The sequence below is a fragment of the Culicoides brevitarsis genome, chromosome 3, assembly GCF_036172545.1.
Source record: "Culicoides brevitarsis isolate CSIRO-B50_1 chromosome 3, AGI_CSIRO_Cbre_v1, whole genome shotgun sequence".
In the NCBI taxonomy this organism is placed as follows: Eukaryota; Metazoa; Arthropoda; class Insecta; order Diptera; family Ceratopogonidae; genus Culicoides; species Culicoides brevitarsis.
This window is the reverse complement of record NC_087087.1, coordinates 25,076,551-25,097,528: the sequence shown is the minus strand read 5'-3', so window position 1 is coordinate 25,097,528 and position 20,978 is coordinate 25,076,551. Positions and strand designations below refer to the sequence as shown.

The window sequence follows — 20,978 nt, the reverse complement described above, 5'->3', positions numbered from 1 at the left end:
GCTCTGCTGTTTCTTCTGCTGAATGACAGATTCTGCAATCTGATGAATTCCTATAACCCATTCTACTCATTAATTTGTTCAATCTAGCATGTCCGGTTAGGAAAGCAACTATGACTCTAATTTGAGTAATATTCATGTTAATAAGCTTTGTTTGGTACAATACTATTGACATGTTCTGATAACTTCCTTTCTTCGAATTCCCAGTATCTTGTGGTTTCGTCTATAAGCCATTCGAAAATAGCACTCTTGGCCATTACTTGGCCATTACCATATTACCATATTACTTGTTATGTAGATTCATCCTTTTAAATAATATTACAGTTTGCACAATCTTGGGGTTCAATGGTCAACCGGAAAAGGTTCTCAAATTCACCGATGCAGTTCAATAAATGGTTGAAGGGATTGAATTTATAATTCTTTTGAGTTTGTTATGAAAAGCATACGAAATCTGTATTTTACAAATTCAAACGAGGCTCTTTTGAAATTCACATAGTTCACGTCGATATTGAGTCTGTCACGTTAGATTTGACATTAATTGGGATCAATTTGTTTAATTTCAGTCTCCATATTTCTCTTCTAATAATTCTTGTGAGAATTCCAGAAAGAGATAAAAGACCTCTTCTGAGTCTCTTCCATGAAATTTGGTTTGTTAAATTTTTTGCTTGGTTTGAATTAATCGGAATAAATTTAAAAAGATCTCATAAACCAGAGGGCCAGTCAATGGTATCTTGATAAAAAAATCATCTAGACCTAAAAAGAAACAAAAAAAAATAAATAAATAAAAATTTACTTACCTCGCAAAATCCAAATGATTAAAAAATCGCAGCCGACCACTGTAACACTAATCACAAAATTTAAAAAAAAATAATAAAATACATTTAAAATAAAAACAAGTTTTTTACCTGCAGAAATGCATGATAAGGCAATGAACTCACATCACATAAAGTAACAAAATTCTTTGATCTACACACGATTATTTTTTTAATGCAAGCAACCAGCTGTTGGTTTTAGAAAAAGAAATCGAAAGTTATTGCATTCCAACATAGATATATTGAGTCATTAAATCATGTCACCATTAAATCCATTCAACGCGCGGTGAACAGTGAAGAGTAATTATCTCTTACCTGTGTTACAGCATCTCAAGTGATTTCAACTCAAACATGTATTTTCGTAGTATTTGAATAGTATCGACAAAAATAATTCACACATGTTTCTTTCTTCTACGACTCTTGCATTAAAGTACCTGCAAAGATATTTATTTTAAAATATAAATCAATAGCATTGTGAAGTAAAAAAAACTATTATTATTATTATTGAATCACGACACGAATAATAATCAAAAAGTTACATAATTCACAAAAAAGTGTGATATTATTTCTTTAAACCATTACTGCAAAAAAAAATAATTTCACATAGTTTTTTTTTGAGGGCCACACACGCACAAAACAAAAAAATGTGAAAGATTTAAACGACACTTAAAAAGAGACGAACTCCCAAAAATTTTGTTTTTTTTTTATTTTTCGTTAATTTCTCGATCAAGGTGAACAGCTTCGTTATTTAGCTGGTTATTTGCCTCATAACTGTACTTTCTGTCAAAAATATTTAATTAACGGACAATTTTGTTAATGAAAAGTTGTTTTAATGACACTTGACCGATAAGTAACTTTCACACAAAATGAAAGCAAAAAATACATACCTTTTTTTTTTTTTTTGAACAAACATAATTTACATTTTTTCAGGTTTTGAACAATTTTGGGACGTCTCGTTTTTACATCCTTCAAAATTAGTCGAGATATGCGGAAATATTTTGCGATTTTTTGTCGTTAACTCATTCGGATGTTTCTCGAAGAAATTGCATCGTTAAAAAAATTTGAAATAATTTTCAAGGTCACTTTTTCATTGTTTTTGATATGGTTTCATTAACGAATATGGTTCTCACCATAATTTTGATAATTATTGAATATCATTAATTTTTTAATTAATTAAATATTTTTCCTTGTTTCAGTTTTTTGCTCTTTTTTTATAAGATTTAGCAAAAAAAAAATACTTTGTCTTAAATAAAAAAAAAAATAAAACAGGAATAAATCACCGGCTTCCTCCATTCTCAATAATTTTTTGCATTACAATTTTTTTTTTCGCGTCGACTGTGTCATAACTTGACCATGGCTCGATTCTTTATATGTAAAAAAAACACAACAGCAAATATTTGATATGAATAATAAATGATAAAATAAAGCAACAATTTTATTATGAAAATGTTTTGTGTACCTTTTGGGTGACGAACAGACGATGATGCAAATTCGTGTGACGCATATTTTTTTTTTCGCGCGCGCATAAAAGTATATCAAACAAACCAACAGAATATTAAATTAGGTTTATTTTGCGCAAATATTGGATTTTAATTTAGTGATTTTTCGTGTTTGTCTATTTGCATAGAATAAAAGTGAGTTTAGCGTGATTTTAGATTGTTTAGATAATTATTGCGTTAAAAAAAGCAATAAAAATTATGGACCATGAAACAAAGTTGTGAAGATCATCGGTTGGGAGTAATTTAACAATAATTAAAAAAGTATTGTGTTGGAATGTTTAAAACGTGCGAGATTTCAAAGGTAAAACCTTAGTAAAGTTCAATTTCATGGAAAAAAAAATTGTTCAAGTTTATGAAGAAAATAAAAAGAAACTTAATTGACTTTTCAAGATGTAAAAATCTGTTCAAATCGAAAAAAAAGGATTTTATTTTAAAAATTTTCAAGAAAAATCTTTCATATTTTTTTTTTACTTTTTGAATTTTACTTTAAAATTTATTTTTTTAATTAACTCTCAAGAAAATTCCGTTCAGAAATGTCAATTTAAAAATTACCGTCAAAAAATTCGTAAATCGCCATTTTGCTAATTCCAATACGATTTTGGAAAAATCTTCAATAAAAAGTAAAATAAAGTTAAATTTATCAAATATTTTTATCGAAAATGGAGAAGCCTTGTATGACTTTAAAAGTAAGAAAGTTTGAAAAATACTTTTTTAGCATAAAAGCAAAAGTTTCTAGCATAAAATTGAATAAAATTCACAAAATTGACATTTTTATTCAATTTTATGCTAAAAATATTTTTTTTTTTCAAATTTTTGAACTTTTGAAGCCATACAAGGCTCGAAGGCTTCGATAAAAATATTTGAAAAATTTTATTTTATTTTACTTTTTATTGAAGATTTTTCAAAAATCGTATTGGAATTAGCAAAATGGCGATTTACGAATTTTTTAACAATATTTTTTAAATTGACATTTCTGAACGAAATTTTCTTGAGAATTAATTTTAAAAAATAATTTTTCAGTGAAATTCAGAAATTAAAAAAAAAATATGAAAAAATTTTCTTGAAAATTTTTAAAATAAGTCTTTTCAAAGGAATTCAATAAAAAAAATTAAATTTTTAAATATTTAATTAAAAATTTTCGGAAAACTTCAAAATACCATAAGAATGAACTAAAAAATGCAATTTTTATATTAAAATTCAGTTAAAAACAAAAATGAGAAATTTTTCATGAAAATATTTTAGAAATTTATCAAAATAATTTTTTAACGAAAAAAAAATCTACTTATTTTCTGAGCCTAATTAAATTTTTTTTAAATCAAATTCTATTTTGCCAAAAAAAAAATCAGCAATTCACGATCTAAAAACAAAAAAAATTAAACAATGCTAAAAATTAATCTCACCTGTGGATCTAAACTTTTTTTTCAATTAAAATTGAACAAAAACAAAACATCACGTTTCAAATTCCATTAAGAACAAGGAAATGGCTTTTTTTAATGATCATTCATGATCTCCACACGTCTTTCTGATCCATCCAATCTAAAAATGTAAATCATTATTTCAGCTCATAATAAAAAAAAACAATTAAAATTTCAATCAATAATTTTTTTTAATCATTTCCATTCTAATCGATCATCAGAAATTCTATCCACGTGTTTTTTTTTTTGTAACTTAGAAGCTTCACATTTGCAGTTCAATGGCAACTCGTGCAAATATTGATACAGTCTCTTTTAATTGAAATTATTTGTTTTCCATCAGCGGCTTCTTTTTTAATAAGAAAACTAACAAAAGAAGCTGTTTAAGTTGTTACAATTCACGGAAGCTGCCGCGTGTTTAAATTAATACAAAAACAAGAAAAAAACAGCAAAAAAATGTTACACTAAAATAAAATTAAATTAACATGTGTAAATTTATAGCAAATTTATTAAATGATTTTTTTTTTCAACAAGTCTTCAAGTTCATGAACTGCTTCTCAGTTTTTTTGCCTTTTAATGAATGACTTAAGTCGTTACATTTGATGGCTCATATTAGCATGTAAGACACATTTTTTGTTGTTATTTTTAGTTTTTTTTGTTAAATCACGTAGTTCGAGTATTTAAGTCCTCTGTATGTCTTTTACGGATGAGAAGATTTCTCTACTTGATACTGAACCAAGAGGAAAAAAATTGATCAAGATATTTGTTTTGTTAGATGATTTGACAATTTTTAGGGTGTATTAACCAATATTATTGATTCATTATTAAAATTTGCATTATCAAGTGTGCTTCAGAGGTTGTTCTTGTGTCTCGATGATTTTTTTTTTTGAAAGTTCAAATTTTTGCATTTCAAGAACTCTTCAAAGGTTGATGAACACGAAAGTTGTCTGAAGGTGAAAAGCTTTTTATTTTTTACAAAATGCAGGGAGACAAACATTTCATTCAAATTTAACCAGATTTCAGTCACACCTTCGTTCTAATTGAAAACTCACATTTTTGATTGTCATCTTTTTCTAGTTTGCATCAGACGCGAGTCTAATAGTAGAAGATCAGTATGACGCCGACAGCTATGACAGACCCACTCAATCCGGATTTGACGCCGATCCAGCAGTTTTACACAAAATGCAATATTTTTGTGACAGGCGGAACAGGTAATTTTAGTTTTTTTTTAAAGATGGGTTTTTATACCGGCGGATAATCAAGATGGCTTTTTCGCGCCAAAATTATAATTTTTTGAATAAATGAATAACTTTGAATTTTTTAGGTTTTTTGGGCAAAGTACTTCTCAACAAAATTCTGAGTTCATGTCCCGGTATTGAGAATATTTATTTGTTGGTTCGTAATAAACGTGGAAAAGATGTTCATTCACGAGTTGAAGAGATTTTTGAGGATCCTGTAAGTTTTTTCTTCCTTTTAGGTTAGAAATTTTGATTGATTTGAATTTTTTCTGTAGATTTTCAAATCAATGAAGGAAGTATGTCCCAAATATCGGTATTTGGTGCAAGGAGTCGCTGGCGATTGTTTGCAACCAGGTCTTGGTCTCAGTGATCAAGATAGAGAAACGTTGATAAACAAGGTGAGGTTTCAACTAAAAAACCAGTTTTGGTTGATTTTTTGATGATAACTCTCAATATTTTCAAATAAAATGCTTGGTTTGGATAAAAAAAATAATTTTTTAAGAAATTTACTTACCTTTTTCCCAATTTCAGGTCAACATAGTATTCCACATGGCAGCCACGGTCCGATTTGACGAAAAGCTCAAAATTTCGATGCAAATCAACGTCAAGGCTGCTAAAGATGTTCTCACACTGTGTCATGAAATGCGAAATCTCAAAAGTGTCATTCACGTATCGACCGCTTACACACAATGTCCCTTCCCCGAGGTAGAAGAGAAGTTTTACGAACCACCAATTGACTCGAAAAAGATGCTTGCACTTCAGGATTGTCTTTCAGAGAAATTTTTGGACAACATTACGCCAATGTGAGTTCCAATTTCCTCGTCATGAGATGTTAATTTTAATTTTTTCTCATTTAAATCCGTTTCAGGCTCCTCGATAAATGGCCCAACACATACACTTTCACAAAGGCAATTGCCGAAGATGTCATCCGGAATAATTCCAATGGACTGCCGTTAGGTGTCGTTCGCCCGGGCATTGTAATTTCCACATATCGTGAACCCGTCAAGGGATGGATTGATAACTTTTATGGACCAACGGGAGTTATTGCGGGTGCAGGCACTGGCGTATTACGGACATTGCGATGCAATCCGGAACGCGTGGCGAATATGGTGCCCGTTGATATGTGCGTTAATGGGATTTTGACGGCGGCATGGGAAGTTAATGAAGTTTTTGCGAGGTAAGGTTTTGGTTTTGAGTTTAATTTAAGTTCTATTCGAGCAGTGAGATTTTTCGTCACAGGATAAAGATTTGGTCGTATGAATGCTATAGAGCTCCGTACAGAATATACCTATACGGATTGTTGTATAAGTAGCTTCAGTACGGAGCTCTATAGCATACATACATATTATGTGACGAGAAATCTCATCGCTCAAACGAGTATATTTCAAAATTTTGCCGAATTCTCGTATAAATACTGTAGAACTTCGTATAAAAAATATCTGTACATAATTCCGTATACGGTATTTTCTATACAAAGTTCTATAGCATCTATACAAGAATCCGGTAAGATTTTTAGAAAATATGAAGTCTATAAAAGCGGTTAGATTTCTTACCACAGAATATTACCAAAGACTTGTATATGTATGTTATAGAGCTCTGTACAAAACATACCTACACGTATACTAAATTTCTGTATGAAGCCCTATAATATACATACATATATACAAGTCTTTGATAATATTCTGTGTCGAAAAATCTTACCGCTTTACTAGAATTAAAAATTTTAAAGTACATACCTGTAACCAAAACTCGTATATATACTACAGAGCTTCGTACAGAACATACCTATACCTACTGTACAAGTAATTTCTGTACGAAGCTCTATAGCATATATACGAGTTTTAGAGTTGAATTTAAGCTGATTAAAATAAAAAATGCTTTTACAGAGACATCAATCCAGAAATTCCCATCTACAATTACTGCTCGCCAAAGGAAAACGAATTAACCTGGGGAGATTTTACCAACAAAACCACAAAATATGGCGTCATGTATCCAACTGTCAAGGCCATCTGGTATTTATGCTACAACAATAATCCCAGCTACATTATGCACTTGCTCTCGATGATGTTCTTGCACTACTTGCCAGCGGTCTTTATCGATGCCATTTCCATGATAATGGGCAAGAAGCCACGCATGCTGCGTACATACAAAAAAATCCACAAATTCATGCATGTGATTGAGTACTTTTCGATGCGCCAATGGGACTTTCACACAAACAACATTTTCAAGCTGTGGAGCGGCATGGATCCGCGTGACAGAAAGATTTTCTTCTTCGACATGCGACAACTGAACTGGGATAGCTTCTTGGAGAATTATTTCCGTGGCATTCGGCAGTATTTGCTCCAAGATCCAATTGAAACGGTGCCGCAAGCACTTAAAAGATGGAATCGTCTCTACTGGGTGCATCAAGCGGTCAAAGTGTTCGTCTTTCTGTTTCTCGTCAAGATGATATGGCCTGTGGTTAGTCTGATTTTTACATGAAAATAAGGAATTAATGTGCGACGAAATTTAATTATATTTTAATGAACTTACTTTAAAATGTTACGCGACAAAAAAATGGTGATCTAAGGACTTTTTCTGTTAAATGCTAGATAAATGTAATTTTCATCACACATTTTTATTTTTTAATTTTAGTATGTAAATAAATATTATGAAAAATTATTAAAAAACGAAAAAAAAATGTTTTTCTTCAACTTGAATTTAATTTATAAGGAAGATTTCAAATAAAACAAAACGTATGAATTTTTTTTTAAATTATTTTAATTTTTGTTTGATAATTTCAGAAATTAAAAAAAAATAAAATTTAAATTGAAAAAAAATAAATAATATTTAAAATTCAAATAATAAAAAAAAACAAAAATATTTATTTAATTAAATTAAATATTTAAAAATACCTACCTATTAATATATTTTAGTTTTTTATTTTTGAAAAATGTTTTAATTTTTTTTTAAATTGTCAAACAAATTTCAAAAAAATAATTTAAAAAATTTCTTAAGATTTTTTTTTTCAAATTTCCCGCATCTTTAATGTTCTAAATAGTTCCAACATCAACATTCTGAACGAAAAAAAATTGAAAAAATAAAAAAAATCAAAAACTTTTAATTTAATTTTAAATTAAAATTAAATAAAATTTAATTTAATTAAATATTTAACATTTTTTATTAATTTTATTATTTTTTTTTTGTCAAAAAACTTGTATTATGTTTTTTTTTAAATTTGTTTTAAAGATTTAACAAATTTTAAAATAATTAAAAAAATTTAATAAAATTTCGCCTAGATCAAAATTTCACTATTTTTTTTTTTTTTTTTTGGAAAATCGGAAAATTTTGAAAATTGTATGAAAAAACGAAAAAAAAACTTAGAAAATTATTAAAAACCAAAATTAGTAAAAAAAAAACCTTGAGAAAATCTTAAAGGTTCTTGGAGAATTTTTAAAAAAATGCTCATTTGGACCTGAAAATAATTAAAAAAATTTTTTTTGGTTATTAAGGGTAGATATATATTATTCAGATACTGCATAAATTATACGTTTACATCATTTTTACTGACTATTTGTATTTTTTTTTTGTTTTTACATCCATTGATGATACGTTTGTTGCTTTGCTTAAATATTTACGAGTAATAATACTTCTACTTCTACATTTAATGAGAAACTTATGTCGATCAAAGAAAAAATCTCTCAGGCATCGAAACCTGCTTCTAAAATTATTTTTGTGCCTTTTTTTGGTATGTTTGTCACAGTGTTCTGTTTAAAATTAATTACTTGCTAAAACTAACATAAATTATTTTTTTGCGCGCCAGAAACTATGAATTCATGCTTTTAACATTGAGATGTCTTTTAAGTACGGAAATTTTCCACAAGCATTAAAAAAAATGAGATTTCTTGCAGAAATAAAATTTAATTTTCCTTTTTCACGTCGCCTCCTCCTCCGAGTTTGCAGTTGAAACGACCTTCAATGAGACCTGTGACGCATTTCAAGTAGCCATTATGCAAAAGTCCGGGATACAAGGCGCTTACGAGTGAAACCAAGTACAAAAGCAGCAAATTGTTCATCGTGGATCCGATCCATGCGAGAATTACGCAAACGGTGCTCGAAGCGAGAATGAACTAAAAAAAATTTTTTTCAGATTTTTTTTATAGAATTTCATGAAAAAACTTACCAATGTCGACTTTTCTGACTTTGCGTCAAAGACAAAGTGATAAAGTGCTGAAACGCGATTTTTTGCATTGAAAATATCCTGAACGACTTCCTCGAATTGTTTCTCTTGGGTGCCACGCCAATTTTCGGATTTGAAGAGCATTTTCGAGATTTTGGGATAAAAGTAGTCGAAGAGCGTCACAACGAGTCCCGCTAATCCGACGCAAGTGACAAAGGACAAGTCCAAGTACCAAATGAGGAGAAAAACGAAGGAAATGACACCCGCAACGACGCCCGCATAGTACTTTTGTTCCCATTTCAGGAACGAATTGAGGAGTAAAATGAGCTCACGCCAATTTTCCATGTTATGTTTTAATCGATTGTATTCTTTCTTCTGAAAGAAAAAAAACGGAAAAAATGAAAAAAGTCAAAAATAATCATAGTTCAGAGGAAATTTTGATTTTTACCTGATTGTCCATGATTCTGATGGGATTTTTGATGATTTAATTGGTGAAAAAGCTAAATTATATTCGTGGATTCGAGCTAAAATTCAACAAAATTTGCGAAATTGCGTTGTTTGTTTACTTTTTTTTTCAGTTAGTCAAAGTTGCCAATGCTAATTCAATTTTTTTTTTGTGGGTCTCCGGATCATTTGACATCTGTTTAGTCTCGTAATTGATATGGCGTTGTTCAAAAATGATGTCAATTTTTTTAAAAAAGGAGGGGTCAGTACGATTAAATTTAATAAAAGGGGGGAAATTTGTCCGGAAATTTCAAGAGAAATTTTTTGAACAAATTTTATGTTTTAAATTTTTTAAAAATCATATTTATGAAAGAATCAAAAAAAATTACGATGTTCAAAAGTTTTTGTTAATATCATTATAAATATTTTAAACGAAATTGGTTTAGGAAACTAAAATTGATTTAAAGAATTTTTTGAAATTTTTACAATTTTTCACTGAATTTAATTCAAAAAATTAAAAATTATATGAAAAAAAAATTACAAATTTTTCGAAATAGCATGCGACAAAAAATTAGTCAATCAATACAATTTAAGATTTTTTTTAAATTCATGGAAAACTTATGTATCTAAATTAATTTCAATAATTAATATATCGAAAATTATTTAATAAAATCCTGGGCGCTGGCTTTTTTTTGTTCCATGTATCTCTCTTTGTGACGACAATTTGGACTCTTAAACGGAAATGGCATGCCGACAAGCCTTCCGGGGAGGGTGGGACAACAACAGAGAATCAACAAAACAGACTTTATGTCTGCACCGTCAGGTGAGACAAATTAATTCTTTCTCTTGGACATTTGGCGCTGGTTTTTGTAAAAAATTTTCGTATCGTTTTTTCATATTTTCATGTTTCCCGTTACTCCAACTGCAATGAAAGACCACAGCCGAAGGGAGGGACGACGGGATCTGAAGCTGATTTGTTTTTTTTTCTTTTTAGTTTTTTTTTCGGTTTTAAGGTGTCACACAAATGGATTCTCGCGTTGCTGCAGGCTTTTCACGATTTGCGCTTATTAATCCCGCAAACAACGGCCAAACTCTCACACAAATGGATTCTTATAACATGTATGTCTTTATGTACTGTGATACTACCCTTAAGCAAGAATAAAATATTTTTTTATGTTATGTTAATATTTTAAATCCATTTTAGTGTTTGTGTATATAAATTTTGCAAATTATGAGAAATAATGATTTAGTTGTCTTTAAAAAAAATAAAATTAACTAAAATGTTTATGAAATAAATTGAGTAAAATCATTTTAATGTAAACTTTGATATTTTTTTAAAACTAGTTTTCCAAAATTTATTCAATAAATTATATTAATTTTTTTCGAAATTGGATTTTTAAAGTACTTTTCGAAATTTTTTATGTAGGTAGGTTTTCTTGTGCATAAAATTAAAAATTTAATAAATGTAAATATTTTTCCGATATTTTTCTTAAAAAACTAAAAATTTGAAAAAGTAAAAAATTTTTTAAACAGAATTAACGAAAGTTTTAATATTTTTTATTAAAAACAGAATAAAAATTTAACAATTTATTAATTTGAAGAAACTGGATGTTGAGAATTTTTCGAAAAAAATTCGATGTCTTATTTGGCATAAAAAATAATAAAAAATATAAATTTTTAATTAACTTTTCATTTAATTTTTAAAAAATTATTTTTTAGAGAAATTTTAATCTAATTTTGAAAATCAAATAAAAATTTTGAATTTCAAAAATTTCTCAATTTAGAGGCGGGGGTAAAAAAAATCTGATTTCACTCAATGTCATTCATGAACGACGCCATATCACAGCTGTCAAAATAGTCGAGATTTGAATACGTGTAGAAAATCGAATTTTTGCACGAAAAAAACAGGTAAATTTCTCCCCAAAAAAGCCCCGTTGCCGTTCCTAAACTCAAAAATTTCCTTGCAGATATGTCGCTGCCTGGCAATGGAATCTTCATACTACGTGGCGAGGTATCAACTCTCTTGACAGCAATAAATCGATCAAAATGGGCCACAAATTCCTCATCGCTCAACGAAGAGGAATCCTCGATCCTCAAATCATTGCACGACCTAAAATCGCTTCTTCTCCGCTCCGATGATTTGTGTGAAATTCCCTGCAAAACCTATCTCGATCCCTTTCTGCGGATAATTAAGAGCGACAAAACGAGTGGCACCGTAACGGGCCTTGCCCTTTCGACAATTTACAAAGTCCTAACATATGGCTTGCTGACAGACGTCTCCGAAATCGCAGAAATTGTCGAAAAAATCGCCGATACCGTGACTCATACGCGTTTCGTGGTGGCGCCGATGTGGCTTCGGATGGCGCTGTCTTGCTCAAAGTCGTCCAAATCTTGCGCCTGCTGATGGTAAATCCCGAGGGAAAGTTCTTGAGCAACGAAAGTATCTGCGAAATTATGTTAAGTTGCTTCCGCATCTGTTTCGAGCCAAAAATGAACGATTTGCTACGAAGAACGGCAGAAACGGCGTTAAAGGACATGGTTTTAGCGATATTTGTTCAACTCCCGACATTCGTGGAAGACACCGGAAGCAGTATGAAACCTTTCAAAATTGGCGGAAACCTCACGGGAATCGATGGAAACGCAAAAACCTTGTCCAAAAGTCAATCAAATGTCAAAATTGAAGTCACAGATGCCGAACAAAGTGCGGTTCCGACATCGCCTGATCCAAATTCCGTCGTTGCAGATAAAAATCCCGCATCGCCGACACTCATGACGACTCCCATGCCCACTTCGGGACGCATTATCGACATTCAAGGTCAACCGGGAGGCGTTACCCCGAAATCCGCGTTAATAAATGGCAGAATTAAAAGTCCCCGAACGCCATCGAGACTACGGGAAGTCGCTGTGCTCGAAGATGAAGTGGCAGAAAATGAAGAAAATCCGGAAGAAAGTCTCGTGGAACCTTATGGATTGCCTTGTGTAAGGGAACTTTTCCGTTTTTTGATCCTAATGTGCGACCCACTGGACAAACAGAACACCGACACGATGATTCACACAGGATTATCTCTCTTAATGGTCGCCTTTGAGGTCTCATCGAACCACATTTCGCATTTTCCGTCGTTATTGTCGCTCGTGCAGAACGAATGTTGCCGAAATTTGATCGCGCTCCTCGACACCGAGCGACTTTCGATTTTTGCCGCTGCCCTGCAAGTCAGTTTCCTCATTTACGAGTCCATGCGGGGCTATTTGAAGTTCCAACTCGAGAAATATTTGCTTAAATTGTCGAGTGTCATCGGGAACGAGAGTGGCAGAACGCAACACGAAGCCCGGGAACTCGCTTTGGAGAATTTACTGCAACTTTGGCGAATTCCGTCACTTTTAACCGAAATTTACATCAACTACGACTGCGATTTTTACTGCGCGAACATTCTCAAGGACTCCATTCAGCAAATTTCGAAATTTGTGGTTGCCGCGACCAATTGGAGTGACAACACGTATCTCTTGCATGTCGAAGCGATCCTCACGGTAGTCGATGCCATCAGTAAATATTGCATTCGTGGCGGAAATGGAGTCCAAGTGATGCTCCAAGAGGAGCTGCAGAAGCTCAAAACGGTCAATGGCAACGAAGGAACGCCCAAAGCGGCGCCACAATGCACTCTCGATATCGCGCGGCACGAACCAAAATTCCAAATTGGCGGTAGAACGATACTTTTTGGCATCCAGAAGGAAAATCTCGTCGAAATTGAGCGGAAAAAGGCGATTTTGGGACAGGGAATTGAACTTTTTAACAAACATCCGGATCGGGGAATCCAATTTCTGCAAGAGCATAATATACTGAAGACGCCAATAGATCCGGAGGAAATTGTCATGTTTCTGAAGGAGCATCCGCTGCTGGATAAAAAGGTCATTGGCGAGTTTATTAGTAAGAAGAAGAATGTGGAAGCGAAAATTTTGAAGGCTTTTGTGCAGTCATTTAATTTTCGGGGATTGTCCATTGATACGGCACTGAGAGCGTATTTGGAAGCGTTTAGATTGCCGGGAGAGGCGCCTTTGATTTTTTTGGTGATGGAGGTAAGAATTTTTTTAATTAAAAAATTTTTAATTTTTTTTTCGTCCCAGTCTGAAATTATAATAAAAAATCTGAAATTAATTTAAAAAAAAAAATACTAAAAAATAAAATATTTAAAAAACTATTTTCTAAAATTAATTAAAAATTTAATAATTAAATATTAAAAAAAAATTTTTTTTAAAAAAATTTTTTTTATTTTAAAACAATTAATTTAATTTTTAATTTAATTTAATTTAATTAATTTGATTTAATTTTTTTAAATTAAAAATAAAATTAATTAAAATCTGAAATTGAAAAATTAATTAATTTTATTATGCCAATTAAATCAAAAAAAATTTTTAATTAATAATAATTTTTAAATTAAAATTTTAATTAATTTAATTTAAAATTTTAAATTAAAAAAATTTCCAAAAAAAATTAAAAAAATTTTGAAAAATAATTAAAAAAAATTAAAAAACTTAATTATTTAATTTAAAATTATTTTTTTTAATTAAAAAAAAAATTTAAAAATTTTAAAAATTTTTAAAAAATTTTAAATAAAAAAAAATAAAAAAATTTAAAATTAAAAAAAATTAAAATTTTTAAAAAAAAATTTTAAAAATTAAAAGAATATAAAAATTAAAAATTTAAAAAAAATTAAAAAAAAATTAAAAAAATTTTGAAAATTTAGAAAAATTAAAAAAAAAATAAAATAATTTTAGATTATTTAAAAGAATCAAAAAATCTTAAAAAAAAAACTAAAACTGAAAAAATAAGATCTAAAATTTATTTAAAAAAATATTAAATTTTAAAAAAATATTGAAAATAAAAAAAAATAGTTCTAAAATTATAATAAATTTTATATTAAAATTTTCGAAAATTAAGTAAAGCAAAGTTAAGAAAATAATTTTAACTGAAATTTTTTTTCTAATGGGACAAAAAAAAATATTTAAAAAACTCTTTATAAAATTATTTATAAAATTTTTAATTTTTTTTAGGAATTTGCTGAATATTGGCACACGCAAAACGGAAATCCCTTCGCAAACACCGACGCCGCATTCCGTCTCGCCTACGCCATCATCATGCTGAACATGGATCAGCACAACCAAAACGCGAAACGCTTAAACATTCCAATGACTGAGGAGGATTTCATCAAGAATCTCCGTGGCTTGAACGGCGACAAGAAGGATTTCGACGAAAACTTGCTCATCAGCATCTACAATTCGATCAAAAACGAGGAAATTTGTCTGCCAGCCGAGCATGCGGGTCCCGTGCGCGACAATTACCTCTGGCAAGTGATGCTGCGACGTGGCAGCGGACCCGAAGGCATCTTCTATCACAGTTTCGAGCCGGTTTACATGGAAATGATTTTCCGTGCCGCCGCAAAAGTCGCCATTGGAGTGCTCAGTATGACGATTGAGCGTGGCGGCGACATTCCGTTGTACGAAAAAACGCGAGCTGCCTTCGTGCAAACGGCATACCTGTGTTCGTTGTACCACATGAACGACGAATTAGACTCGCTTGTGTTGTCTTTGTGCAAATTGACGATGTTGCTGGGCTCGAATCCGGAGGGCGTTCGAATTGCAAACTACACGGCGTTCGGTCAAAGCATCCGGAGTCAGATAACGACGCAAACTCTGTTCGAAATTATTCATTTGTACGGAAATGGGGTGCGACAAGGATGGAAATACATCATCGACATCCTCGTGAGACTGTTTAAATTGAAACTTTTGCCGGAAACGTTCGTCGTTGTCGAAGATTTTTGCGAACCGGATGGCAAATTTTCTCTAGTCAAGGACAGTGACAAGGATCCGAAGGCAGATGCGGGACTTTTTAGCAGTTTGTACACGTATTTGAGTGCGGAAAGTCAACCGAAGGGCGCCAATGAGGAAGATCCGTTACTGACAGCGGCCAAAAATTGCGTCGAAAAGTGCAACCTTGACGTGATTTTCTCGCAATCAAAGTTGTTGTCGTTCAATGCGCTCGAGGAAGTTGTGGAATATTTGATGTCGGTGATAAAATGCCCGAAGAAACAGCTGAGTGACAAGGGACAACCGATTCCGGATGATATTTTGACGTTTTCTTTGGAGATGTTGGTCAAAATTTTAGCTCAAAGCAATGAACAGTTGAGTCCTGTGTGGAATAAAGTTAGCACGGATCTATTTCAGGTAAGAAAAAAAATTTTCTTTGAGATATTTTATAAAAATTTTATGAAAAAAAAAATAAAAAATTCGCGAAAAATTTTGAAAATAGAAAAATTATGGATAAAATATTAAAAATCTAAAAAATTTAAAAAATATATTTTAATAAAAGAATTCAATAAAAAATTAATTTAAAAAATTTTAAGAAAAAAATGAAAAATTTGTGAAAACTCAAGAAAAAAAAGTCAAAGTATGAAAAATATTTAAAAATCTTAAATTATAAAATTTTGAAGAAATTTTAAAAAATATTTTTTTTATTTAAATAAGGCCGCTCCAAATTTTTTTTTGAACTTTTTGTCCCCTGCCTCATTTTTTTTGAAAATCCAAAATTATTAAGGCAAAAAAAAAAAATTTGAAAATTTTTCATACAAAATTTTAATTTTTTCTTTATTTTCAAATTTTTCAAGTTAATTTTTCAAAAAAATTTTTAAAAATTGAATTTCAGAGCAATTCAACTTTGAACTGAAAAATTTTTTAATAAAAAAAATCTCAAAAAAAATTTTTTTTCAAATTCAATGATTTTCAAAAAAAAATTTTAAGAAGAAATTTTTGAAAAATATTTTTCAATACAAAAGTTAATTTCTTAAAAATTTAAAAATAATTTTTCTAAAAAATTCCTTGAAAAATTATTGAAAAAAATTAGAAAAAAAAAATAATTTTTGAAAATCCAAAAACTTTAAAAATTTTGAAATTTTAAAAAAAAAATTATAAATGATTCGAAAAATTTTAAAAAATTATTTATTTAAATAATTTTTTTTAAATTAAATTAAATCGAAAAATTTAATTTAAAATCTTGAGAATTTAGAAAAAACTTTAAAATTTATATTGATTCGAAAATTTTTATTTTTTTTCATATATTTTAATTTTTTATTTAAAAATTTTTATTATTTAATTTTTAATTTGAATTTAAAATTTATTTTATTCTTTCTTTTTTTTTATTTAATTTTTAAAAATTTTTTTTAATGAAATTAAATAAAAAATTATGTAAGCTTTATTTTATTTTTTAATTTCACTAAAAATTAGGAAAATTTGTGAAAATTAGAAAAATTTTAATTATTCATGAAATTTTTTTAAAATATGTATAAATTGATAAAAAAAAAATTCGAAATTTAAAAAAAATTAATTAATTTATTTTTTTTTTAATTTAATTTTTTTTTAATTTTAATTTTTTTTTTCTAATTTTAATTTTTTTAAAAATTTAATTTTTTTTTAATAATTTTTAAAATAAATATTTAAAAAAAATCGGAAAAATATCAAAAAATTCATGAAAACTGAAAAAAAATTAAATTTATTTTTTTTTTTTCATTTTAGGTCCTTACCTGCTCCGCCGAATGCAACTGCGACTACATCATGCATCGTCTCAACTCCGCCATCCTGCGAATTTCCATCAACGCCATGCGCAACGAGGAAATGTGCCCGGATGTCTTAACCACAATGAACATGTTCATGTCACTTTCGCCGCAAACTGTCTACAAAATTTCGCTGCAAGTCGCCACGGGGGTGCATAAAATGCTGGAAAACAGCGCGCAAAACATCCACACGGAAAAAGAATGGAGCATCGTGTTGTCCATTCTCGAGTATTACGGAGCCGGAGTCATGCCTGAACCGGATGGCGGCGAATCTGTTCAACTAAATGCCATTAGTTACCCTTGCAAGTTGATAAAACATTCGCCGGCTGCATTCAAAAAAACTTTCAACGCAATGTCCTTCACAATTCGAAATTTATCGCACATCACGCCGTACAATTTTGAGCGATGTGTTGCCAGTATGCGAAAATTTATGGAAGCAGCGTTGAGTGGACAGCAACTTGTGACGCCGACACAACGTCAAACGAGTGGCGGAAAGGCACGAAGTCACCCAGCATCGGATGACGAGGAATTTTTGGAAGACATGTCGGAGCAACATCAGAATTTGGTGACGCAATTGCTGGATTTGATGCATACGTTGCACGCAAAAACGGCGCAAATTTACCGTTGGTGGGCCGAGGAAGGCGGATCGATGCCTCATTGTTCGGTTCTGTGGCGTCAAGGATGGTGTCCATTGTTACAAGGCATGGCACGTGCCGGTTTCGATAAACGGAAGGACATTCGGATGAGTGCGATCGCTTGTTTGCAACGGGCGTTGCTTGTACATGACTTGGAAACACTCACAGGACTCGAATGGAGCAGTTGCCTGCAAGATGTCTTGTTCCCGTTGCTGAAACATCTCATCAGTTACAACCCGGCACCGCAAGAATTCAATTCCGTGGAAGAAGCACGAAGTCGAACGACGTCAATGATGTGCAAAGTGTTCCTCCATCACTTGCAACCGTTACTCCTGCTACCGAATATCAACCAATTGTGGATGGATATCCTGAGTTACATCGAATGTCTCACGAAAATCGGCTCCGACGAGTTAGTAGAAGCCGTAAAAGAGTCCCTGAAGAACATGTTGCTCGTTATGCGATCGATAAAAATCTTCACAGATGCCGAGGAGTCCAATTCGCAATTTTGGGACCTCACATGGAACCGTCTCGATCAATTTCTGCCCAACTTGAAGCACGAATTGATCGAACAGGATCTCTTTGTGGACAACACAAAGGTTGTGCAACGTCAAATTTCGATCCCCAGTCCCACGGAACTCCTGCATCAAAAACTAGAAAGCAAAGAGCAAAGCAATACGATCACCATTGTCAAACCGATGCCCATTCAAATGCCATCGCAACCCGTTTTACTGCCTCCAACATCGCCCGAATCCTCGTCGCCACCCATGACGCAGTCCCCCTTATCGCAATCGCCCCCCGTGTCGCACCCAGAACCCATTTTACAGGAAAGATTTTTACTATCCGAGCCGCATGAGACGAAAATCGATCCCGAAATCGTTCCTGAACCCCAACCAACGATTCCGGAGACGACTCACGACGACGACGAAGCATTTGTCAGTATTGAAAAAGTGTCGCCGCAACACATTCTACACAACATTCAGCAGTTAAATGGCACGGATACGCGTTCCGCGCAAGATTTCATGGAAGCGAATTACTGCGAGACGCGCGAAACGATTCTCAATTTGAATTTAGATCTTGAGGCGGATGACAAACCAGCGATTGGGGTTTTTAGTCCGTCAGCGTATTTTAACAATGCATTTGGAAATGCCACGAATGATTTTCTGCAGAGTACGCAGCAAGAAGGCACGAAAGAAGTTGATCCGAGACCCACTTTTTATTAAAAAATTTTATTGAAAATTGTTGTAAATTTATTTTCGAAATGTTAATGTAAAGAAACATACACAACACATACACACTAAAAAATGTTAGTGCAATTTTTTGTATATTTAAATATTCCTAAATATAAAAATAAAAATATAAAACTTTAAAAGAAATTTGTTTTTTTTAACAGAAAATTATTTTTTAGGATCCTGAAATTACTTATTTTCTAAAGCAAAAATGTTTTTTTTTATTTCATTAAAAATCGATCAGAAAATAAAAAAAAAATTATTTTATTTTTTTTAATTTTTAAGGCCGTTCCAATTTTTTTCCGATGTTTTTGTCCCAAAACACATTTTTCAAAATCAAAAATAAAAAAAAAAGTTTTGAAATACTTTTGCATACAAAATGCCAAAATTTATACAATTTTTGGTCCTTTATGAATATTTTAATTGTTTTTATGGTATGATTTCAACCCATTTTTGATGATTTAAGATTGATTCGAAAGTCAAATTTTAACAAAAAAATTTCATAAAAATGACTGTCAAAAAATTTTGAAAAGTAATTTTTTTGAAAAAAAATTTAAAGAAGAAAATTCATGTTAAAATACAATTTTCAGCACAAAAAAAAAATAAAAATTGAAAATATTTTAAAAATTTTTTGAAAATTTTTGAAAATTTCTAGAAAAAAAAAATTTAGGACCAAAAAATTGTCAAATTTGAAAAAATTTTTAACTTTTTTTTATTTTGCCCCGCATTGGGGCTATTGAAATGGGGCAGGGGACAAAAACATTGAAAAAAATTGGAATTTTAACAGGTCACTTTTTGATCAGTTTCAAGGCTAAAATTGAATAAATATTCATTCTAAAGTTGATTTCCATTCAAATCTCGTCGATTTTTGATGAAAAAAAATTATCACCGTTTTGACACACGAATGGTGATAAATTTTTCAAGTCAATTTTCAACCCATTTTTAGAAAAAGTCCATTGTTTCTAACATCAAAAACTGTTTCTAACATCAAAAACTTCTTTTTGAGCTAAGAATTGAATCAATTTGATTCATGTGAGCCCTCATAATAAAAGGATTTTGACTTAAATTTTTTTTTCGCTAACATCTTTAAATGGCTCCTGTACATCGAAAACGCAAAATTTTTGAAAAAGTCCTAACAAAAGTTGTTTCTAACATCAAAAAACTTCTTTTTGAAAACGGAATAAAAAACAAAAGTCTAACATCAAAAACTTCTTTTTGAGACGGTTAATTTTGATCATTCCTCATTAAAAGGATTTTGACTTAAATTTTTTTTCGCTAACATCTTTAAATGGCTCCTGTACATCGGAAACGCAAAATTTAGAAAAAGTCTTTTTTGTAATTTTTAGTACATTGTGTTTATATGTTTGTCCAGCATATGAAGAATTGGCAATAATTTCTCTTAAACTAAACAATGACTCGGTACACAAACGGGTTATGTAACAAACATATACTACAATTCGAATTTGCTTTGCTAATTCAAGGTACTTTTTTCTTGCATTTTATCGATTTTTAAATTTTTGAAATTTGGAGCAACTGCTCGAGCAGACTCGGAGCATGCTCATGAAATATTGGAGTTTAGCACGGAGTTAGCATGCTCTTTTTTGAAAACTACGAACGCTAGATTCAATTTTTGAAATAACGACCCATTCAAACCTCCCGATACCGTTAAAATGCCGCAATTGTACCGTTATCGGTGATTGGCTAGAAAAAAATGCGCAACACATGTGTAAATGTATGAGTGTGTGATTTTTTAGGGTGCGGCAGATGTATGTACAGTACTTAAATGTACCGGTACATACCGGTACGTACTCCTGCAAAATTTGAAGTATGTACAGTACTTTGAAATTTTGTTGTAAATAAAATTTTCTCTAAATATTAGATTTTTGAAATTTTTTGAGAATTTTTTATCTTTTTCAGCATATTTTATCATGTTAAAGTGGGTTATTATAAAGAAAAAA

General features: G+C 30.8%; 3 protein-coding genes across 3 annotated transcripts; 2 read left to right on the top strand and 1 right to left on the bottom strand.

The window, feature by feature from the left end:
• The first annotated feature begins 4,770 nt into the window (after positions 1-4,770).
• Positions 4,771-7,564, top strand: LOC134834936 (fatty acyl-CoA reductase wat-like). Its single transcript, XM_063849763.1, has 6 exons — positions 4,771-4,931; positions 5,045-5,175; positions 5,234-5,356; positions 5,490-5,761; positions 5,827-6,135; positions 6,845-7,564. Exons 1-6 carry the CDS (start codon positions 4,835-4,837, stop codon positions 7,437-7,439), a joined length of 1,527 nt encoding a protein of 508 aa, XP_063705833.1. The 5' UTR covers positions 4,771-4,834; the 3' UTR covers positions 7,440-7,564.
• An 881-nt stretch (positions 7,565-8,445) lies between these two features.
• LOC134834736 (ADP-ribosylation factor-like protein 6-interacting protein 1) lies at positions 8,446-9,695 on the bottom strand. Its single transcript, XM_063849492.1, has 3 exons — positions 9,566-9,695; positions 9,121-9,492; positions 8,446-9,067 (listed from the first exon to the last, which is right to left on the bottom strand). Exons 1-3 carry the CDS (start codon positions 9,575-9,577, stop codon positions 8,858-8,860), a joined length of 594 nt encoding a protein of 197 aa, XP_063705562.1. The 5' UTR covers positions 9,578-9,695; the 3' UTR covers positions 8,446-8,857.
• Positions 9,696-11,416: 1,721 nt separating this feature from the next.
• On the top strand, positions 11,417-19,129 carry LOC134834794 (Golgi-specific brefeldin A-resistance guanine nucleotide exchange factor 1-like). Its single transcript, XM_063849577.1, is given in 5 exon segments — positions 11,417-11,469; positions 11,529-11,899; positions 11,902-13,632; positions 14,608-15,777; positions 17,122-19,129. Coding segments are annotated over 4 exon segments (5,163 nt in total). The 5' UTR covers positions 11,417-11,469; positions 11,529-11,530; the 3' UTR covers positions 19,015-19,129.
• Positions 19,130-20,978: the final 1,849 nt, after the last annotated feature.